Source organism: Arvicanthis niloticus, chromosome 23 (assembly GCF_011762505.2).
Source record: "Arvicanthis niloticus isolate mArvNil1 chromosome 23, mArvNil1.pat.X, whole genome shotgun sequence".
Lineage (NCBI taxonomy): Eukaryota > Metazoa > Chordata > Mammalia > Rodentia > Muridae > Arvicanthis > Arvicanthis niloticus.
The window spans coordinates 42,660,977-42,683,398 of record NC_133430.1 but is presented as its reverse complement, the minus strand read 5'-3'; the positions used below and the strand labels follow the sequence as shown (position 1 = coordinate 42,683,398).

Sequence of the window (22,422 nt, the reverse complement as noted above, 5' to 3'; positions counted from 1 at the left end):
ACATGGAGCCCGGGCTCGCTGCCAGCTTCAGAGTTTAGTTGCCAGGTGTTCCTTGGGAAGGGCTATTTTCAAGTTCCTATTTGGGCTTTTTAATTCAGGAGTGACTAGAAGATGAACATGCTGAGTGTCAGTTGTGTTTATTCTATGGCTGCTTTCATAGTTCTTCCTGCACACCAGCCACTGAGGGCCACGTGCTAGAGAGCAGAGCAGCAGCCCTGCAGAGCAGAAATGCTTGTGCATCTTTGCATTTGCAGACGACAGGAGTTAGAGAAGGGCAGGGGAAGTGACCATGGCTTGTTCTCTGCTGCTGCTGCTCATCTTGTTCTCTCAAAGAGGATGTCATCACTACCTAACAGTAATGAGTAAAGGTCTACCAGAAAGGGTGTCCTCACAAGCCAGGGTGTCATGAAAGCATCTACCACTTACTATAGGAATCCCCATTGACCTTTGATGTTTCCCAGACCTGTTATATCCTGGGTTTTCTTTCATTTGTTCATTTTCCCAGACAGGGTTTCTCAGTGTAGCCCTGGCCATCCTGAAACTCACTCTGTAGACCAGGCTGTCCTCAAACTCAGGTATCTGCCTGCCTCTGTCTCCTAAATGCTGGGATTAAAGGCGTGAGCCACCACTGCCTGGCTGGGTTTTATTTCCTTACATTGTTACAATTGTGTTTATATTTAAAGTGTTTTGCGGATCTGCTTGGTTAATTACTACGCTTTCGCTTTAGTTGTGCTGGTTACATGTTGCCATTCTTTTTTTCAGAGAGTACTAATTGGACAATAACATAGTAATACATGTTGGACCAATTAGATCATATCCTTGACCATTTTACTAACTTAATTTCAATAATCTCAGGGTAGATACACTTAACTAGCAACTGTTACTAGATTTTTCTTTCTATATATTTGCTAGTTCATGTACTTCTATCATGAATTGTTTGTCTTTCACATGTGTATGTATTAAGGTCTTGGAATTATTATATATATATATATATATATATATATATATATATATATATATATATATATATTTTTTTTTTTTTTTTTGGTTTTTTTGGTTTTTCGAGACAGGGTTTCTCTGTGTAGTCCTGGCTGTCCTGGAACTCACTCTGTAGACCAGGCTGGCCTCGAACTCAGAAATCTGCCTGCCTCTGCCTCCCAAGTGCTGGGATTAAAGGTGTGCGCCACCACTGCCCAGCTTTGGAATTAATTTTAACTTTAAATTTTTTTCTGTAGATGCATTAATAAATTAAAATTATATGTGTACCCATATATTATAACCATATTGTAATAGCCACTTTTAATATTCTAGATATAGCCTTCTGACTTTTAAAATATATATTATTAAAATAATTAAATATTTTATTTATATTTCATATTTATATTATATTTTATTAATATAATATGCTTTGTGTTTCTTGTATATAAATATGTATTTATTGTATATAACATTAAATAATATTTTGTATATATTTTATACATATACAAAAATATAGACATATTTTATATACAACTTTTATATATACAATGCATAAATATAAAATATGTAATGTTATAAGTAAATTTAATTTAAATATGTTATTATTATTAAATATGTGTTCAGAGTATTACTTTTTCTTTCTGTACTGAAATTTGCCTTTCATTCTTTTTGTGTATGAATGTGTGTGTGCAGATGAGCGTGTATGTGCACATGTGTGTGGAGATCAGAGGACAACCTGGGGTGTTGTTTCTTTGGTTCTGTTCACCTCTTTCTTTTAAAACGAGGTCTTTCACTATGTTTAAACTTGCTAATGAGGCTGATCTGGCCAGCAAGCCTGCCTCCAGGTCCCCAGAGCCCAGTGGGTTTGTGCCAGCTGCCCAGATTTTTTTTTTTTTTTTTTTTTTTTTTAAGGTGGGTTCTGTGGATCCAGTGCAATTGCTCGTGCTTGCAAGGCAGGCACTTTACTGACAGACTCCAGCCCCATCATGTTCCTTCCATATTGGCAAACACATGATCACACACTAACTAACCCTTCTGATACAGTGTTCTCATAGCTTTTAGAGAAAAAGTTAGCATTTTAAAACTAGTCATTCCTACCCCTTCCTGAAACTCTGGAGAAATGTGGAGAGGTACGGCGAGAAAAATGACCCCTTGCTTTATCACCCAGAAACAATGGCGTTCCTGTCCGATTTTAATAACATCTTTATTTTTTTCCAAACAGTGTCAGACTACACACACACTAATTATATCCATTTTTCGAAACTGTACTAATACATATTTGCTTGCTTCCAGTTTTCTTTTTTTTTTCAATTTTATTATTTTAAATGTTCTCAGCAAATATCATTTTATAAAAGTCTCTGTTCCTATCATTGATGTTCTTGTTGTTCATGGTATTTTATAAGTCTTATAGGGCATAATTATTTGAAGACTCTTAGCATCTATTGCCAATTGCTTTCCATGTGGGAATTAAGACGGTTTTAGCTTTCAGCAGTGTTCAGCATACCTCAGTAGTCCTCACAAATAGAGGTTATTATGTCCTTTTAAGTATTTGTTATTTTGGTAATTGAGAAAATGGCATCTCGTTGGGCATTGTGTGTTTGTTTTGGTTTAGGTGTTTGGAGGCAAGGTCTCACTGTGTAGCCCAGAGCAGCCTCAACCTGTTGATCTCACTGTTGTACTGAGTTACAGGCTTATATCAAGACTATTTTAATACAGTCCCTAAATTCATATTTATTATTAATAGTGCAAGGGTTTCCTAAAAACATTTAACAAAAAAAGTAGGGCATTTTTTTTAATGGATGGATGATCCCTCTCCCTCTCTGTCTCCCTCCCGCTACCCCGTGTGTGTGTGTGTGTGTGTGTGTGTGTGTGTGTGTGTGTGTGTGTGTCCTGTGCCTAACAGAGTGTTTTTCCTGACAGGTCCTGGTACCTTGATGGTCAGATGCTGCTCATCATCATCTGTGTAGGCATCGTGTTCCCTCTCTCACTGCTCCCCAAGATAGGTGAGTCTGAAAGAACACCACGGGGCTGCAGAGAGGGAGAGGCGTTTAACCTCAACACCACGCTTGAGAACAGTAGTGCTTGTGCGTCCTTTTAAACTCAGCCTATGTTCGGTTGATCTGTCCTCAGCCCTGCCTAGCTGACGTCATGACTTGGCTTACAGTAGCATTTTGTCTCTCCCGCCAAAATGAAGTCGTTACAGCAGAGCATTGAGGAGCAAACCTTTCCTTGCATTGCACTGCTATCCGCAACCCAGTTCCCCTTCTGCTGTGCAGAACTACATAATGATCTGTGACAGGCGGGCCCTAGGCCCAGATACCAAGCTGCAATAGAAAGCATGCCTGAGATGGATGCATGGCTCTATTTGTAAGTCGGGATCACTTGCCTTATAAATTGCTTTTTATTTTATTGGTATTTTACAGGCTTTCTTGGCTACACAAGCAGTCTATCATTTTTCTTTATGGTGTTCTTTGCTCTTGTGGTAAGTTTAAAATATAACACATTGCTCATTTCATCTCAAAATGCAACGGTGTTAGTGACGTCTCTAGCTGCTTTGCACTGGCCCCATAGCCCGCTGTATATTATTAACAGCACTGTTTTTTAACATAGAATTAATTTCAGTCAAAGGATTATTCATGTTGTCCACTTTAAAGAAGCTTAAAACAAATTTAGCATCTTGTAGTTCACCAGAAAGGGACACACGGCACTTGCTAGGACTCTAGGTAGAGTAGACCCTGGACAGTGGTGGCACTCTGGAGCAGTGGGCTCTGCTCTGTCAGTCAGCTAACACAGAGCATCCTGACGCCTTATTCCACTGATGAAATCATAGTCTGAGACTTGGTTGGAAAGCTCTAAAGAGAACGGGGATATGAATGCAATCCTGTCTGCCCTGCATTTCAGCATAAAATGTTCCTATAAAAATAATATTGGGAATAATATTTTCTTCATATACAGAAAATATATTTTAATTATCTGATTTTTATTATATTTCAGATGGCAGTTTAACTTATTTTATATTTGTAAAATAATTTAACATAGGCTTTTATTTTTTCTTAGATCCATGCATATAAGATTTTAATAAACTTTTTCCTTTTCCTTTGCACTGTATTTTATTCCATATTAAGTATATAAATGTCAAACCTTACATAGAATAAAATATTTTTAACTTGCCAGGAATATGTATATCCCAAGTAACCTTTTTCTAAGCATTTAAACTTTTTCTTAATTACTGACAAATGAACCAAGGGAAGATGTCACACATAAACAAGCAGGTTACAGAGCCAGATTCCAAAGCTGTCAAAACAGTCTCTGGTCTGGGAAAATAATTCTGCTGACAGTGTTTGCCTTGCCAGTGTCACAGCTTGCATTCAGTTCAGGACCCATGTGAAAAGTTGGGTGGGCTGTAATGCTTACGTTCCACTGCTAGAGAGGCAGAGGCGTGGATTTCTGGGTCTCACTGGCCAGCCAACCCAGCCAACTCCTACTCAGTGGACTCTAGGCCAACGAGAAACTCTCAAAAGGCAAGATGAATAACCCCTGAATAATGATGCCCGAGGTTGACTTCTGACCTCCGCATGTGCACACAAAGTCACATACACAGCACATCCACATGCACACACAGCCACGCAAACATGAAACCACATACCCACTATGTATATGCACACTAGTCATATTTGCATTCCATCTGTCTTTGGTTAAATCACCTTCTAAGACATAGGTTGAAGCAACTTAAAATTTTAAGTGCAAGTAACCCTGCTTACACTCTTCATAAACATCTATATTGTAAGGAATTTGTTAAATCTGAACTATTTAACAGTACTTCATCATTTTTAATTTATCTACAGTAAAATTATACTTCTACCCACCCCAACTGTCATTCAAGTAATGAATTTAGCATATACTTTGTAGGTTCTGTACTATAGAGAGAAACGGTATGTATTTTTATCTCTAGGTAGTTGTTGAGAAGCATCCACATGGTTAGATGAAATCCCACATATACATAGGAATGTATGGATTTTAATCGCGTGTAGATAACATACTAAATTTTGCCCTGGCACTTAATCGACAAGGCAAGCATTTCATAGGTAGAAGTAATTCCGTTTTCACAGTCAATAGCTTAACACAGGTGGGATGTATTGATACAAGATGTCTGTTCCAGTGTTTTGTTTCTGCTGCAGCAGAGACTCTTTAATTCAGTGCAGGTTTCTGCTGCGGGAGTCACATGGAAATAATTCTCCCGTATTAATCCCCATGCTCCACAAATCATCTACTTGGATTTCTACCTGGGAGAAGAGTTGAAATTTAGATTCCAGCAAGACTGTGATGATTATACTTTTTTTTAATGCTGTTTTTTATTGCCATGTTTATTATAGATTCTATTTCTGTTTTTGTTTATTGTTTTCTGAGACAGGGTTTCACTATGTATCCTGGCGGCTGGTGAACTTACTATGTAGACCAGACAGGCTTGGATCATACAGAGATTTATCTGCCCATGCCTCTGCCTCCTTAGGGCTGGGATTCCAACTGTTCTCTACTATGCTCAGCTAACTGATGTTTAAAAAAAAATATGTGCCAGTTTTTTAAAATGTGAGACTCCTAGTGATTCTCTCCTGTCTTGTGGCTGGGTCCCAGCCCATTCGTCACCTGTCTCTGTGTCTCTGTCCATTGATTATTTTAAGAAGGTGTATGCACAGTCTGTTACATTTATATTATATTTTATAGAATCAATCCAGAAAACATTTTCTTAATTGTACTCATCAAGGATTGCAGATCAAAGTGTCTTTACTAGCTGTTCTCATAGAGCCCGATTTTCATTAAAAATTTAGCATAAATTTAAACCCAAGTTTCAGTTTGGCAGTGGCTCAAAGTGACAGTGACAGATGCCTTCATCCTTTATTTTCCTAACCTACTTTCTTGTCACCAGAGCTGAGAAGGGTGGGGAGAGTTGCTGAGATCTCTGTAAAGCAACCCGGGAGGCAGTAAGCTGGGAGCTGCCCTGCAGAAATGATCAGCTTTGAGGAGGGCGGAGGAGGAAGGGCCTTTTGTGCAAGTGCATGAAGTACTTTTAGTGCCTACGGTGATTTCTCTTATTCTCTTTCCATCCCCAGAGTTACCTTCTTACCCAGTCTGTCTTCAGCGCCAAGCAAGGATTCCCTGTGACTCTCTCCTCTCTTGTGCTTGGGTCTCTGCCCACTCCTCACCTGTCTGCATCTCTCTCCACCCCACTCCACCATGCAGGTTTGAAGTGGGGATGACTCACAGGAATTAGCTGGAATCATGGAATTTGTTAGTATAAAGTCAAGTTGCCAAGAATTCCTTCTAATCAATGAAATAGGCTCTATTGCATCCTGAAGGATTTTGACTTGGTGTTCAAGGCCTGCTGCTCAGCAGGCTCAGGAAGCCAGGAGGCACTGTTGCTGTCAGAGACTGACTGACCCCCGGCCCCCTACCCCACCCTGACACACACACACACACACACACACACACACACACACACACACACACAGAGGTAAGAGGAAAACAGGAGACACTGACTTTGGAGTGGCATCAGTAGGGCTGAAAAGAGCCCAGGGGTGACCTTGCTTTTCCAGCCCCCTTCATCTCACCCCACACTCCATCTCTCTTTTAAAACAAAACAAAACAAACAAACAGAAACAACTTTTCAGGAAAAAAAATAATGAAATTCTTGTTGTGTTCTTGTCTCTTGATAAATCGATGGTTGCAGTTGGTTTTAGATTGAAAACTTACCTGGAAATGCCCAGTTCGTCCTTAGACCCCCACCCCCACCCCCTTTGGGGTTAGATTTTAAATTAAAAATGACTCTTGGTTCTCTCATTAGCTTAATCCTAAAAGTGTGTGTTTTCTTTAGATTTATCACTGTATAAAATTTTGATTGAATTTGTTAAAAATCCCAAACTAGATAAGTTCCAAATAGGAATAGTATTTACTTACTGGTCTCCAGCAAAGACAAATGCTTCCTTTCTTCTCTCTGCCCCTTTGTATGCCGGGATTTAGCCTGGAGCAAACATTTACGGAGTAATTATGTGCCTGCAACAAGGGCTACAATGGCAGTGTTGACACAGCCACCACTGTGGCTATAGGAACAGGACTGCCACAATTAAGAGGCCAATCCTGAAGCATGCCCATTGATGGTTTCTGGGAAACACCATCCCTCTGGATTTCTTTCATTTTTTTAAAAAATGTAGTTTTGCCAGCTGGAGTTCCCTAGCTGTGCGCCCGTGTTCTGGCCAGCTCTCTCCAATAGCACTCACCAATAGCACCAACGTGGAAAACTGAAGAGGAGAAAGTATGTGCTCATCAGGATGTCAGCGAGCACACTGGGAATTAAGTCTCCCCTCATTTCTGCCTCTCTTCTGCTCTGTCCGCTACTGTCACGAATAAATATCCTTTACAGTTATCATTGAAAACATGCTTCCTTCTTGAGTTGCACTTTAAAAACAAAGCCAGGGGACTGTTGGGAGTCTTGAAAACCGACACAAGAGCACACTGAGTCTTTAATGGGCAGGATTCCCCACTGATCAGATGTAAAGCACACTTGTCATCCTGTGCCCTCCCCTCCCCCAGTGACCATGTGAAAGGGTGACCGCCTTCTATCTGGGGAAAATTAGAGCATCAAGGAAACTTCTCTTAGCCTCTTGTTTGGCTTTATTGAAAACATCAACTTGTGATGAATTTTATTATAGATCATCTAAGTGCTGGTTGCATTTACTTTTACAGGTAATAATTAAAAAATGGGCCGTTCCTTGTCCTGTGACCTTAAATTGCATCAATGCTGTCTTTCAGGTAATGGTTTGTAGCTTTTTTTTTTATTTTTAACTTTTTAACTAAAAAAAAAAAAAGAAATAGAAGATAAATGACTGTTTTCCTAATGGTGAAAGGTAATAGTTACATAGCATTTTAGAACTTTTCTTTAAAGTAATTTGATTTGAAATTCTAGTAGTAATAAATTCGTCATATTTGTTGATGTATTCTGACTTTTAATACCTATTGGCTTTTCTTTTCCCCTCAATACTCTTAAACAGATTTCAAACGCCACAGATGACTGTAGGCCAAAGCTCTTTCGTTTCTCCAAAGAGGTGTGTAAGTTATTAACAGATACTTTCGCTTGATTTTTCACATTTCAAGTTTTAAGAGATTTGTGTTACAGGGTCTCTTAGGTCTTTGTACCTGTAACTAATTAATTTTCATGAAAGTGCTAAGTATAGGATTGCCTACCAGAAGAATAATATTATTTAACACAGGGTGGCCCATTACGAAACAGCCACCTTTTTCTTTTCTTTCTTTTGGCATGCTTTTAAATGGAGCCTGTTTTAAATGGGCCTTTGCCTAAAAGAACAGATTTACCAAATGTCTGGTCTGGCCAGTAAGGTCCTCTGTGGATACGGTTTTCCTGTTGCGCTCTGGACTTGTAAAGCTAAATCGCCAATTACATCAAAAACTCCTCCCCTGTGAGTAGGACTTTGGTCTCTAGCTAAACAGCCTCATCAATGGGCCAGCGCTTGAGTCCTGCCAGTACACCTTCTGAGCAGCACTCCAGAGGAATTTATGATGTTCAGAGCAGAGACCAGAAACCCAAGTCCCATGCCCACTCTGAGAGCTGTAGGATCCGAAAATGCCTAGCAGAGTCCCTGAGCACGAGCAGACAAACAGGGACTGCTGTTTGCATGGTTCCTGCTTTGCTCTAGTGGAAAAAGCAGAGTCTTCCTGTTTCTGGGAGTCTCTTCCTCTCTACTTTGTTTTTCTGCTGAAACGTTGTTTTGCTGGTCGCAGACGCCAGACCCTCCTCCCCTCCCTCCCGTCGGAGCTTTGTTAGGATAGAATGTTAATGTGGTTAGTCCTCCGTGCAAAACTTTCCTTTTCATCTCCAGTCTATAACTAAGAAATGTCTCCCGAGCCTTGTGAGGGAGGTCACCACATCTTTCACATGGCGAAGACCTCCGTGGGCCTTAAAGATGAGGGCAGGATAATCGACAGGCCGGGAAACTGAGCTGTATATGAAACAGAGAGCTTGTGTCTTACACTCTCATCCCCCCTAATACAGCTTCAAGGAACACAACTTCCTAGGTACTATACCCAAAGTAGGTTTTCATCTGGAACTTCTTCTGGTGAGGAGCCCAACACTAGCTAAGGAGAAATATTTTTAGACCAGAAAGGAGAAAATAAATCATTACCATCCATTTGTTAAAGACAGTTCTTAAATTTAGATGGCAATAACGTTTGGCTGGCTAGTTTCCTCTGGCTCTTGTTAAGTATTCTAATAATAATTTTTAAAGAAACTTTAGGCTTATGTATTACATGGGATCCTAAGGAGTTTTTCAGGTCTAGAATTAATGATCTTTGTGCTCATTAAGAAAGATCTGGTCATGGATTCTGGCAGAACAGAGATGTGGCTTCTATTTGGAGTGCTTTCTTGGACTGGGTAACTGAGAGCAGATTTGAAAGATTGGCGGTTTTGCTGCTTCGATAATGAGATGTATTTAAATCATGCATACCTTAAGAATGGCTGGAATTATAATAAAAATTATTTTAAATGTAGCTATTTATATATCACCTAAATTTAGTTTTATCTTATCCAAATAATGTAGAAGGTGGTAATTGTAATAAAGCAACGTGATATGAGAGGCCAGCCAGAAGCTGTTGTGGTCAGAACAAGCAAGCCGCCTGTAAGCTATAGTAGTTGCTGGTGACTGCAGATTTCTCTTTTTCTTTCTCTCTCTCTCTGTCTCTCTCTGCCTCTCTCTCTCTCTCTCTGTCACTCTCTGTCTCTGTTTCTCTCTGTGTGTCTCTCTCTGTCTCTCTGTCTCTCTCTCTCTGTCTCTCTCTCTCATCTTTAAAAAGAACTTTATTGTTGGGCTGGCAAGATGGCTCAGTTGTATTGTTGAATGCCTGCAGCCAAGCCTGAGGGCCTGACCCCAGGCCCTGGTGACTCCTACTGGTTACCCTCTGACCTCTGCAAGTGCTAGGTGGCGGGTGTGTGGGCACACACATACACAAAAACAAATAAATAAAAATGGAATTAAAACAGAAAGAACTGAGTCTATTATCAAATTAAAATGACGTAGGATTTACTAGTATTTTGTTCTAAATTTTTTTCAGAGTGTTTACGCCATACCAACCATGGCCTTTTCATTTCTCTGCCATACCTCAGTATTGCCCGTCTACTGTGAGCTTCAAAGGTACTGTAGGACAAGTGCTGCGGCCTTCAGATTGAGTCACGTTCTCATTTATGAACCCTTCCCTATTGCCCGGACTCTAAGTATTAGCTTACAAAAACAAACAAACAAGGCAACTGTCAGGGTTTTATTACTGTGAAGAGACTCCATGACCACAGCAACTCTTATATAGGAAACCATTTAATTGGGACTGGTTATGGTTCAGAGGTTTAGTCCGTTGTCATCATGATTGGGAACATGGCAGTGTGCAGGCAGACATAGTGCTGGAGGAGCCAAGAGTTCTACATCTGTATCCATCGGCATCAGGAGGAGACTGTGTGCCACACTGGGCGTAGCTTGAACATAGGAGACCTCAAAGCCACCCCTGCAGTGACACACTTCCTCCAGTAAGGCCACACCTACTTCAACAAGGCCACACCCCCTAATAGTGCCACTCCCTATGAGCCAAACATTCAAACACATGAGTTTATGGCGGCCATTCCTATTCAAACCACCACAGCAACCAAGAGCTAATTCTGTCCTCATTGGGAATGTTGCCAGTGACACCGTCTTCTGTCTGTGAGTGTCAACCTGTGAACCCTAGTGTTAGTCATCGATGAACTCATGGTTGTCCCTGACTGGCCCGTGATGTTCATTTCTTCAGCTATGATTCAGATCACTGGCTTTGTCAACCTTCACTGGGCTGGTTGGTTTGTTTCAGCCCTTCAAAGAAAAGGATGCAGAATGTGACCAACACAGCGATTGCGTTGAGCTTCCTGATTTACTTCGTGTCTGCACTCTTTGGTTACCTCACTTTTTATGGTGAGTATATTTTTCATTATGTGATGAAAGAAGGACAGATGCCCTCACCCCACCTGTGGCCTTGCTTTCTGAGGTTTGCTAGTAAGGCCATCTGTTCAGGCTATTTCAGCACTGGGGCGAATCTGACAAATCATTTTGTAGGTTTGTAGGAAATTTTTTTTCGTCTTTTGAGACTTTTGTATTTACTTTTAATTGTGTGTATGTTTGTGTCTGAGTGTGAATGTGTATGTGTGAATGCAGTGCCCGTGGAGGTCAGAGGAGAGTCCCTGGGAGCTGGAGTTACAGGTGGCTTTAAGCCGCCCAATTTGAGTGTCAAACTCCTGTTCTCTTTGAGAGCAGTACACATTCTTTTTTTTTTTTTTTTTTTAAAGATTTATTTATTTCATGTGAGTACACTGTCACTGTCTTCAGACACACCAGAAGAGGGCGTCAGATCCCATTACAAATGGTTGTGAGCCACCATGTGGTTGCTGGGAATTGAACTCAGGACCTCTGGAAGAGCAGTCAGTGCTCCTAACCACTGAGCCATCCCTCCAGCCCCTGCTGTACACATTCTTAACAGCTAAGCCATCTCTCAAGTCCTAAAATTTTTTCTTAGACTTTTATATAAAATTTCAAGCATCTCAGTGTCTCTATAAAATAACGCTTTGGGTCTTTTTAAATTGTATATTCAGGGCTGGGTGGGTATGGTGGTACATACTTTTAATCCCAGCACTCAAGAGACAGAGGCAGGTGGATCTCTGAGTTTGAGGCCAGCCTGGTCTACATAGTGAGTACCAAGGCAGCCAGAGCTACACAAAGAGACCTTTTCTCAAAAAAACAAAAACAAAACAAAACAAAACAAAAAAAATCCAATAAGTTAGACTCTAGATGACAAGCCTAGAGGTTAGGAGAGTAACCCATGTCAATAATTACAAAAAAGCAACTCCAGGAAAAAACAGAATGCATTGGACATCTCTACCTTCCTGTTCACACCCTGTGCTCAGGCACATTGCTGCCTCTGCTTCACAGGGCCTTTCTCTTCAGATGCCTTAAGGACACTCATAAAAGTATAAAGCATAGGCCACAGTCTCTCTTGTTTATTTTGGAGATGTTTCCTGGATAGTTTGTGGAGGTTTTTCCTTTTTCATCAAGAATATCAAGAACAAAAACAAAGTCTAGAACAAGAAAAAAAAAGATAAGCAAAATTTGCAAACAATCATATCACAGCACCTGGCACTCAACTCACCACATCACAGCACCCAGCACCCAGCACCCAGCTCACCACATCACAGCACCCAGCACCCAGCACTCAGCTTACCACATCACAGCACCCAGCACTCAGCTCACCACGTCACAGCACCCAGCACTCAGCTCACCATGTCACAGCACCCAGCACTCAGCTCACCCAATTTTGCAAGTACTCTTCAGTTCATAAATGTTTTCATAGTAACCGCAAGTAATTGACTGTTACTACTTGGGGATGTGTATCTGTCAGTGCCCTGTTTGATGGCTTTCTGCACCTTTCTGGTTTTAGACATCTGTGGTCACCAGCGGTTGACCTTTATTAATGCTTATCTCCACATTTTCCCAAGCTGCGCGCCTTTAGACAGTGTTTTCTTATACCACTGAATTTCCTAGGCCCGGTGAGAAGAGTGGGTCACGTAACTAATTGCCATCCTCTAACTAGCTCTATGACTTTGAGAGGAGCCTACACCTTCAGTTATTATCAGCTCCTAATCCATCGTATGAGCATAACGTAAGGTTCTAGTGAGACAGAATGAGCTCCCTACACCGCAGCCCTGCTGTAGTATTTGGCACAACCCTTCCCAGTGAGAGCTGTTCATGGCTGTATGTTACCATCGTCCCAACTACTGTAAGCGGCTCAGTTTTAGGTATGCTGTGTCAGTACTGCGCTTCTAGTTATTCTCAGCTGCATGTTGGATGCACACACGGGTACCTGTTTGCACATGTGTAGGTGGAGGGTAGAGGACAACCTCAGGTGTCATTCCTCAAGAGCCTTCCACCGAGAGCCTTCTGCAGTGTTTTTGAGGCTGAGTTTCACACTTGGCCTTGAATTTACAAGTAGGCTGGACTGGCTGTCAGCAAGCTGTAAGGACTCTACCTATCTTTGCCTCCCAGCACTGGGTTATAAGACATCCATTACACAGATCTCGTTAAAGATTGACTCTAAGGATCGTCCTCACAGCTGCAAGGTAACCATCCTTCCAACGGAGCCCTCTCTCCAGCCCTTCTCACTACGACAGCTTTTCAGCGTGTGACACACTGCAGTCGCTCTGTGTGTTTCCTCGTCCTTGTCTGTTATTTCATTAGTAACAAAGGGCATCCCTGTCATCAAAGTGTGATAGTACATTTAATCCTGCTGCAAGATGAGAGCAGCGGAGTGTGTGTATCGTCCAGAAAAGTGTGCCTGCTGCCCAGGCCGTGAGGCAGATTGTCAGACTTCCTCCTCCTCAAGTTAAAAGAGAATCTAGATATACATGGTGCGTTTTGGTTGTTAGGGTTACTAGTTTAGAGACTGAGCTCAGTCAAACCTTTCTTTAGTAAGATCCTAAAACTGGGCTTCTTGGCTTTCAAAAAGATACAGCATGCCACGGTGGCTGCATATATTTTTTTTAATTGCAATTATTACCCTTTATAAACACTTCTGATTATCACTTACTGCGATTCTTAGGACTAAAAGACTTTCAAATCTATGAATCTTTATGGTTTTAGAATATTGGGTATCATGCTCGGTGAGTTTTGGATTTCAGAGTATTTCACATTTTCAATTTTCAGGTCAGCACTACTCATCCTGTGTTCGGTTTGGGAATCGTCAACGTTGATCAATGCCTAATAAATACAGACCCCTTCACCTCCCTGTAGGTCAGTAGAACAACCTGGAAGAAGTCTCCCACTAATATCCAGGGTAATTAAGAAATAGCCATGTGAGTCCATGACTAACTGGGTGCTTCCGAGCTCTGGATAACCTAGGAACACCTCAGTGGAGGTGGAAAAGGGATTCAGCCAGTGAGCCGGGTCAGTGTCTGACGAAGATTGCTCCTGTCCTCATGACTCAGACAGGTCTGTTTAGATGGACTAATGAGGCCACTGCCTCCAGATGGGAAGTGGAGCTGAAGCTAGGATTCTATCTTTCTTTCTCCAAATCTATAAATCCACAAAGCCATCAACACTTTGCTGCCTTTGGAAAACATAAAACCCAGGCTGTGTTCCTTTGTTTTGGGTTCTAATTAAAGTGAACTTTAGGAAGCCATGGCTTACCTAAGCCCCTGTCACATATTTATCTGTTATCCATACAGATGAAATGTTTTCTAGACAGAGATTTGCCTTGCTATCGAGTAAAGCCGTCAGGGTGCCTCTAACGGAAGCTCTTCTCCACAGCCAACAGCCAGTGAGCTTCCAGATGCCGTGCACTGACGGAATTCCCGGCTGATAGGATCACACAGTGGGTAGGGGGCTGACAGATAACGCCCTCCCAAAGACAGAAGACAAAGTTTGTTCTTTGCCCCCATTGTTAATCACAATGAGGAAACGCCTTCTACTGTGGCTTTTAAATGGTGTAGTCTAAGCGGTCCAAGCCGTCTGTGTCAGCAGGAAATGGTCAGTTTTGTAGGCCTCACCTAAAGTTCAAGCCTACAATTCATCTTCTTTAGGTTAGCAGTTTTATTCTAGATCAATAAAGTGGCCTGTCCTGGAAATAAAGGCAGCTTTTTATAAATGCATGCCAGTATTCTTTTTTTTTTTTTTTAATTTTATTTTATATTTTATTTACATTTAAGATGCCATCTCCTTTCCCCATTTCCCCTCCCTAGAAAACCCCTGTCCCATGCCCCCCCCTTTCCTTTTTGCTTTTATACAATTTTTTTTAAATGTTAATGAAAGGATTTATAAGTTTGGTAATGCTCAATCAGAAGCGTAACCCAATACCCAACCTAGATATAAAAACTATCTTTGACTGGTGGAGACATGTGAACATCTGCCTCCATGCCCCCTCTCTCTTTCTCTCTCTCATCACCTAGCTTCTCCTCTCCTTCATCTTCTCTCTTTACTCCATCTCTTCCTCTCAGTACTCCTTCCCACTTAGCTCCTCCTACATATCACTCTTCCTGTTAAAGTAAAACTTTTCTCTCAAAATACAGTTAGAGCATACTTACTCCTAATTGTACCAGTGAGGTACAAGATAGTCCTAATACCCAGTCCATCATTTTGTTGACTAACCAGAACCTCTGTCATCTCTTCTAACTAAAACACTTACTTTTGATCCTGGCTTTTTTTTTTTTTTTTTTTTTTTTTTTTTTTTTTTTTTTTATGCCAGTATTCTTTCTGCTACCTTATAGACATCTTCCTTGGTGTGTTAAGCGGGCAGACACATGATGCCTCTGGTCCAAATGACTTGCAAAAATCACCGTTAGGTCCTTTCAAAAATGTGTGATGCTTTCTCTCAGTCCAGATAAGTATGTTATAATCTGTTCCTTAGATAAGAATGCAGAGTGGCTAACTCAGAAGGTTTTTACCCTAGGAAAGAAGGATTTCTAGTAAATGTAGTTAACAATACTTCAATAACTAATTGGAATCTTTATCTAGACTTTCAAAGATTAGTAGTGTTATTATGGCCTGCCGTAATTATTACGTATTATGACTTCTGTCAGACTAAAGGGATCTCTAAGTATCAACCTGCACTAATAATATTGGTTCTAATCACAGATGTTAAAGAGGAAACGTGCTCCTCTGTGAGCCAGGCCAGTGCCCAAGTGTTGGGTAACCAGGCCATTTTAATGTCTGTGAGGTTGTTAAGCAAGAAGTGTTAATAGCTCATTTTACGACTCAGAAAATGGAAATAAAGTAGTTTGCCATATTTCTCCAAAGACTCACAAGTATCTCACAGATTTGGAAATAGGATCCAGATTTCTTGGCTCTTCCCAGTTCTCCTGCCTCGCCCTGTTCTTCATTCTCTATTTTTTTCTAACACTGTAGACAGTTTCATCCTCTCCTGTGCCCGTGGTTGTGAGCCTGGTTCACCATCCTCTCCTGTGCCTGTGGTTGTAAGCCTGGTTCACCATCCTCTCCTGTGCCTGTGGTTTCGAGCCTGGTTCACCATCCTCTCCTGTGCCTGTGGTTGTGAGCCTGGTTCACCATCCTCTCCTGTGCCCGTGGTTGTGAGCCTGGTTCACCATCCTCTCTCGTGCCTGTGGTTTCGAGCCTGGTTCACCATCCTCACTTGTGCCTGTGGTTGCGAGCCTGGTTCAGAGCCTCCATTACTTTAGTGATTATGGCACTAATTTTCTGGGTTTTGCGTTTCTGATATTTTTGTCCACTCTGTGCTTACGTGTAGTTCAGATCACAATACACCCCTCTTTCTATCTTAGTTACATTCCTCATTGTTCCAACAAAATACATGAGGTGCCAAGCAACCTGAGGGAGAAAGGATTTACTCTGACTCATGGTTGGAGGCTACAGTCTCTAGCCTGGAAAGCACAGTGGCCAGAGCTGGTCAGAAGAATGAGGAGTAATGGCTTCTCGTGCAGCACACTTTCTTCTCTGTTATCCAGTCCAGCACCCCAGTCATGGGATTTACAAACTCTGTCCTATTTTAAGTCCAAACTGATCTTTGCCCATAGGTCCTGAGGTTGAACACCCTCATTCTCCCTAGGTGACCTGGGCGAGGGAAACAGTGCGAATGGAAGGAAGCTACCAGGTAGAAAGCCTGGTCAGCCTCTCTCAGTCCTGTCTCTGAATGGACCTGACTTACTAAACAAGCCATTTTCTTATCCCTTCATTCTTTCTTTTATGAAAGATGGAAATGGACAAGGTTGATACTATGCACAAAACACTCTGCAGAAGTGAAAGCAATCCCTGGGGTATAGTCCTACACAGAACACCGACTGGTGTTGAGGGGTTGCTTTATCACAGAAGTGTGAGGTGCTCTGCCCTGCCCCCCTCTCAGGCTCTCTGTGCTCTCAAGCAGACTGCCTGGTGCTTTTCACACTTCCTGTTGCTATGATGACCAAATTCACCAGTGCACATGGAAGCACTTTTTAGACAAAAGTATGGAAACCCTTTCCTTACCAGTATGGACAAGTCCTAAGGAGTTTGCTTTGTTTAGTGTTTTGTGTTTTGTTTTATTTTGTTTTTTTGTGATTAGGCCTCACTGGCCTAGAACATGCTAAGTAGACCAGGCTAGCCTCAAACTTACAAAGATCCACCTGCCTCTGCCTCTCATTGCTGTGATTATAGCCATGCACCACCATACCTGGTTAAGAAGATATTTTTAAATATGTTTTAGTCGTAATTTTGGAGATTCTCTGTGTCCTGATTTAAAATTTCTTAAAAAAAAAAAAATACAAAAGCATTAACATGGGCTGGCAAGATGCCCCAGAAGATAAAAGCACTTGCCACCAAGCCTAGTGACCAAAGTTTGATCCCAGGACCCGTGGTGGAAGGAAAGACCCCAGTCCCACATGTTGTCCTCAGAGCTCCACGTGTGTGCAGTAACACAGGCACCCCCAAATAAGGAAATAAATTCTGTAATACATTTCAGAAAGTAGTGTACATCTCAAGAACATACTTAGTATCTTTGTATTTCCTACTACAGAAAGAAAAAGGCCAGAAATTAATGTCAGAATGGTATTCAATCTAGTACAAACCAGTGATGCAACAGAAAATAATTTTGGTCTCATTGGCATAGTGATACAGAGTTTATTATTATTCGACCCTGATTGCTGCTGCTATTGTTGTTTTAATTTATTTACAGACAAAGTGGAGTCAGAATTGCTACAAGGTTATAGTAAATACTTGCCACATGATGTTATTGTCATGGCTGTGAAGTTATGCATACTATTCGCTGTGCTTCTGACAGTCCCTCTAATCCACTTCCCTGTAAGTATGCCTAAAGGTTTTGTTGCTTAGTGTCGTGGCTGCTTAATATGGCAACACTAATGCTTTGCAGACCAGAACCTCTGAATCACATCTAGCCTTGTGTATCTTATTCATTTGTCAAGTAATTGATCCAAGACCTCATACTAGCATATGGTCCCATGAAAGCACAAAAATAACAGTGACCCTCGGAGCTAATTTGTGCTTTCTGAGATGTAGTTTAGATTTACCTCTCCCTCAGTTTTGTTTCCAATTTAGAGACTATAGTTCTAAAGTTTTAGGGTTGAGGGGGCAGTGTCTTCCTATATTCTGTTTTCAAAAGAATGTGCACAAAGAAGAGAAAGTCGATTCAGCAAAACTAAGCTGCTCTTGGTCTATTGCTCTTCCCACGGGGAAGCTGCTCACTCTTAGGCTTTCTACTCGCTCTAGAATTTAAGAGGCAGAACAGATTGCCACTATGCATCCAGTCTCTGCACGTAAGAATCTTAAGAATGTCCGTGAAAATGAAAACAACAGCTTTGGGTAGAAAGGCTTCTGCATGGGTGTCTTGAACTCATATGAGTTCTTAAAGACTGTTACCTCCAGGAATCCTTGCCCCTCCCTGTGAGACCGCAGGATCAGGGGTCCGGCCAGGGCTAGATAAACTCGTGGGCTGTGATTGCCCGTGGCTGCCCTAGCAGTGGAAGATGTGGGAAACATTTTTTGTATTTCATGCCATGGAACAGATAACAAAAATAAAACAGAAAATGGTGTTCCTCTTCCATGCCATGTTTTGGTTTTTTTTCTGCTTGAAAGTTTGTCTGGAGCTGGAGAGATGGTTCAGCGGTTAAGAGCACTGACTGCTCTGCCAGAGGTCCTGAGTTCAATTCCCAGCAACCACATGGTGGCTCACAATCATCTGTAATGGGATCTGATACACTCTTTTGGTGTGTCTGAAGAGACCGACAGTGTACTCATATAAATAAGAAATAATGAATCTTTAAAAAAAGAGAGAGAGAGAGAGAAGAAAAAAAGAAAGTTTGTCTGTTGAATTTAATGAAAATTGTTCTTTGTGATTTCATACACAGTGTTACTGTTTGTAATTCTTTAAATTATAAAAACCTGGAAAAAATGCCTGTGAAACTTTTATGTGGAATTTAAGAAAAATAATTTTTATGAAGCTCACTCAGAAAGATTTATGTGTTTAGAAACACCGCATAATGATAGTGTGAGCAGTGTCTGGAGAACACAAGTGATTTGGGGTCAAAATGTTATGGTTACTATACATGTGTTTCTCTAAGCAAACACCATGCCCTTCATCCTTTCCCTGAACTTCTTTTCCTGCTCCATAGGCCAGAAAAGCTTTAATGATGATACTTTTCTCAAATTATCCGTTTTCCTGGATTCGACATTCGCTGACCACAGTCACACTCAACGTCATCATTGTTTTACTTGCGATATATGTTCCTGACATTCGAAATGTATTTGGGGTCGTTGGTAAGTTTTCCACTTTAAAAAAGAAAACCATGTAATAAAAGGGGTGGGGAGGTCTCATCCGTGGTGGGTGCCTCCCAGCATGGGTGGGCTCCACAGATTTGATCTCCAGCACCACAAAAGTAAGAGGGACAATAAAGTCATCACTCTCAAGCTGACCTGGCTTGTTTTTTTCCTCTCTACCCTTGTAGGCGCCAGCACATCGACATGCTTGATCTTTGTGTTCCCAGGATTATTTTATCTTAAATTCAGCAGAGAGGATTTGCTCTCCTTGAAAAAGCTTGGGGTAGGTTGTTTTCAACTGTTTAAGACTTCCATTTTAAGGAATAGTCAGTTTTTTACTATGTCTAAGAAGACAGTATATCTTAATATACAAAGTACATTTTAGAGTCTGGCTTATGCTTGTAATCCCAGCTCTGAGGGGACTGAGGCAAGAAGATTGCTGAGTGTTTGAGCTAGCCTGAGCTACAGAGTGAGAGCGCATGCACTGACACTGAATGGAGGCCCACTTCAGCGAGGGGCGGAGGCTCAGGCTCACACCCATCATCTCCTTTGTCTCCACAGGCCTTGCTCCTGCTCCTCACAGGCACTGTGGTTGGAAGCTTCAGTTTAGTGCTCATCATTTTTGACTGGCTCAACAAATGAAAAAAAAATTTTTATGAAGAATAACTGACCTCTGTAAACAAGAAGAGATCATCATGGAAGGGCCTTATGTGAAATATACATTCTCAGGAAAATTGTTTAGAGGAAAGCGGGACAGAGCAGCAGTGTGGACTTAGCTATTTTAATTTTAACCAAAATTAGAAATACTCAAAATACTTGAAATGTTCTTAAATGCGCAGAGTCACTCGTTCGTTTGGGAGTTTTGTTTTCTGTGTTTTGTTTTGTGTTTGAGGCCGGACTTGGCTGTGTAGACCAGGCTGGCCTTGAACTCACAGCGGTCTGCTGTTGGAAATTGGTACTAATGCTTTGTCTTAATTCAGCTCCCAAAGCTGCACTTCCAGACCCTGCCCTCAGCTGGCTTCAATTGATAGTAAAGAATTGCTGTACAGCCAATGGCTGGGCAGAAAGACGGAGGTGGGACTTTTAGATTGTGTAGGCAAGGGACCAGGAGAGAGAGGGGAAGAAGAGAATCACCACAACTCGGAGGCAGAGGGATTAGATTTAAGAGCTGTGGGAGAGAAACCATCCAGCAGTGTAGGTGGAAAGGGAAAGTGGCCTGGGGGGGTGGGGTGGTGCTCCCCAATAGGTAACAGGGCAGCGAAGATTAAATGTAGATTTAGAAGGTGTTAAGCCAGGAATACCGAGGGAAGCGTGTGCTAGCAGCGGGAGGATTAGAAGTACCCAGCCATTGAGTTAGTCAAGGCATATCAAAATGAGCTGGGATGGATACATTTTTCATTCCAGAATCTAAAGAGCTCCTGGGTGGGCGCAGCTCCTGTGTGACCTGCCAGGAGCCAAAGCAGGCTGACCAATTCACTTGCTATAGTCTGCCTGCTGCTGAGTCCTGCCAATTGCTAAGGTTAGGAACTGTGCCACCATCTTGGCACATGCCTAGCATTTGTGACAAAAAAAAAAAAAAAAAAATAGCCTTTATTTATTTTTTTTAGAGTAGTTTTATGTTTCCAGATATATTGAGCAAATGCAATGAGGATTCCATTCCTTACTCCGACTCTGTAGCTTTCCCTGTTACGAATGCCTTGTGTCAGTGTACCGAGTGTTACACCCAGGGATGCTGAAGTCCATGGTTGACATTAAGATTTATCCTTGGCCATCACTGATCTTCTGACCAGAATGCCATGATTGGGATCATGTAGGACTGTGTGCAATTTTCAGGCTGACTTCATTGATTGAATACCTCGTTTTCTGTACTGAGTAATGTCCCATTATATGGATGTATCATGTTTCTTGATCCACTCACCTCATGGAAGACCTTTCTGCTACTCCCAAGTTTTGCCAGCCATCAATAAAGATGCTGAAAATGTTTGTGTGAAGGTTTTTACATGGCCATGTTTTCAATTTGGGGACAGGGGTAGGGTAAATACCAAGAAGCGTGTGCTGCATTGTGAAGGTATATTTAGTTTTATAAGAAACTGCCAACTATCTTCCAAAGCAGTTGTACCATCTTGCATCATCACCAGCCATGAGAGAGCAGCCTGTAATCACGTATGTACACCAGCATTTGATTTGGTGTTATTGGTGTGGTATGTCCCCCCAATTTAATGGGTTGTAGTGGCATCTCTGTTTTGAGATTCCCTAATGGCATTGCACATACTTCTGTGACCTCTGCATATTTTCTTAGATAAGTGTCTAACTCCTGCCCATTTTTAAGTTGGATTGTTTGCTCATTGCTCAGTTTTATATCTGTGGCTGTGTATTGGATGCTTATCTTTTATGAGAGAAGTATTTGTAAGGATCTTCTCTCAGTCTGGGCCTTGCCTTTCCATTTTCCTAACAAACTTTCACAGAGCAAATTTTTTTTAATGTTAAATATGATGAATTAGGTACTAAAAGATGGCTCAGTGGGTAAGAGCACTCATTGTTCTTCCAGAGGACTCAGGTTCGATTCCCAGCACCCACATGGCAGTTGACAACCAACTGTAACTTCAGTCCCAGGGATCCAACACCATCTTCTGACCTCTGCAGGCACAAAGCACACACATGGTACATAGACATACATGCAGGCAAAATACTCATACATATAAGAAAAAATTAGAATATATGTATGGACCCAAGCCAGCAGGAATAAGGGCCCCAAACAATGAAGCGTTAAGACTGAGGACCAGGACTGAGAAATAAGCAAACAAGAGGTAAAGCAGACAAGCGATAACTGGGACCAGAGCCTCTTACATAAGTTGGTGGCGATGCCACACTAGCTTATTAAGAAGCTCATCGTCATGTGTTCTATTTGCTGGAGGGACAGGGGAGCCGGGTCAGCGGAAAGCTAAGTCAGACATGTTGGCAAAGAGAACATGGCATACCTCAGACACAGCTGCCTACGGAGCCATAACCAGCCATAGCTCAGAAGAGCAGGGTCCCAGAAACTATAACCTTGACTCTTGAGGCATTGCTTGTGCCCTAGACAGGCCTTGCCAATCCTCTC

General features: G+C 41.6%; 1 protein-coding gene across 6 annotated transcripts in view; it reads left to right on the top strand.

Annotated features, from left to right (window-relative positions):
- The window catches only part of Slc38a6 (solute carrier family 38 member 6), a 60,990-nt gene extending 39,685 nt beyond the window's left edge, over positions 1 to 21,305 (top strand). For 5 of the 6 annotated variants that reach the window (XM_076922015.1, XM_076922013.1, XM_076922018.1 and 2 more), the window contains 10 exons: positions 2,899 to 2,981; positions 3,402 to 3,460; positions 7,717 to 7,782; positions 8,022 to 8,075; positions 10,096 to 10,175; positions 10,816 to 10,973; positions 17,725 to 17,849; positions 19,178 to 19,322; positions 19,511 to 19,605; positions 19,884 to 21,305. In XM_076922015.1, the coding sequence (XP_076778130.1) occupies positions 2,899 to 2,981; positions 3,402 to 3,460; positions 7,717 to 7,782; positions 8,022 to 8,075; positions 10,096 to 10,175; positions 10,816 to 10,973; positions 17,725 to 17,849; positions 19,178 to 19,322; positions 19,511 to 19,605; positions 19,884 to 19,964 (946 nt within the window). In that variant the 3' untranslated portion in view covers positions 19,965 to 21,305. The remainder of the gene's footprint in view (positions 1 to 2,898; positions 2,982 to 3,401; positions 3,461 to 7,716; positions 7,783 to 8,021; positions 8,076 to 10,095; positions 10,176 to 10,815; positions 10,974 to 17,724; positions 17,850 to 19,177; positions 19,323 to 19,510; positions 19,606 to 19,883) is intronic. The other variant, XM_076922014.1, reaches the window with a different exon arrangement.
- The last annotated feature ends 1,117 nt before the right edge of the window (positions 21,306 to 22,422 follow it).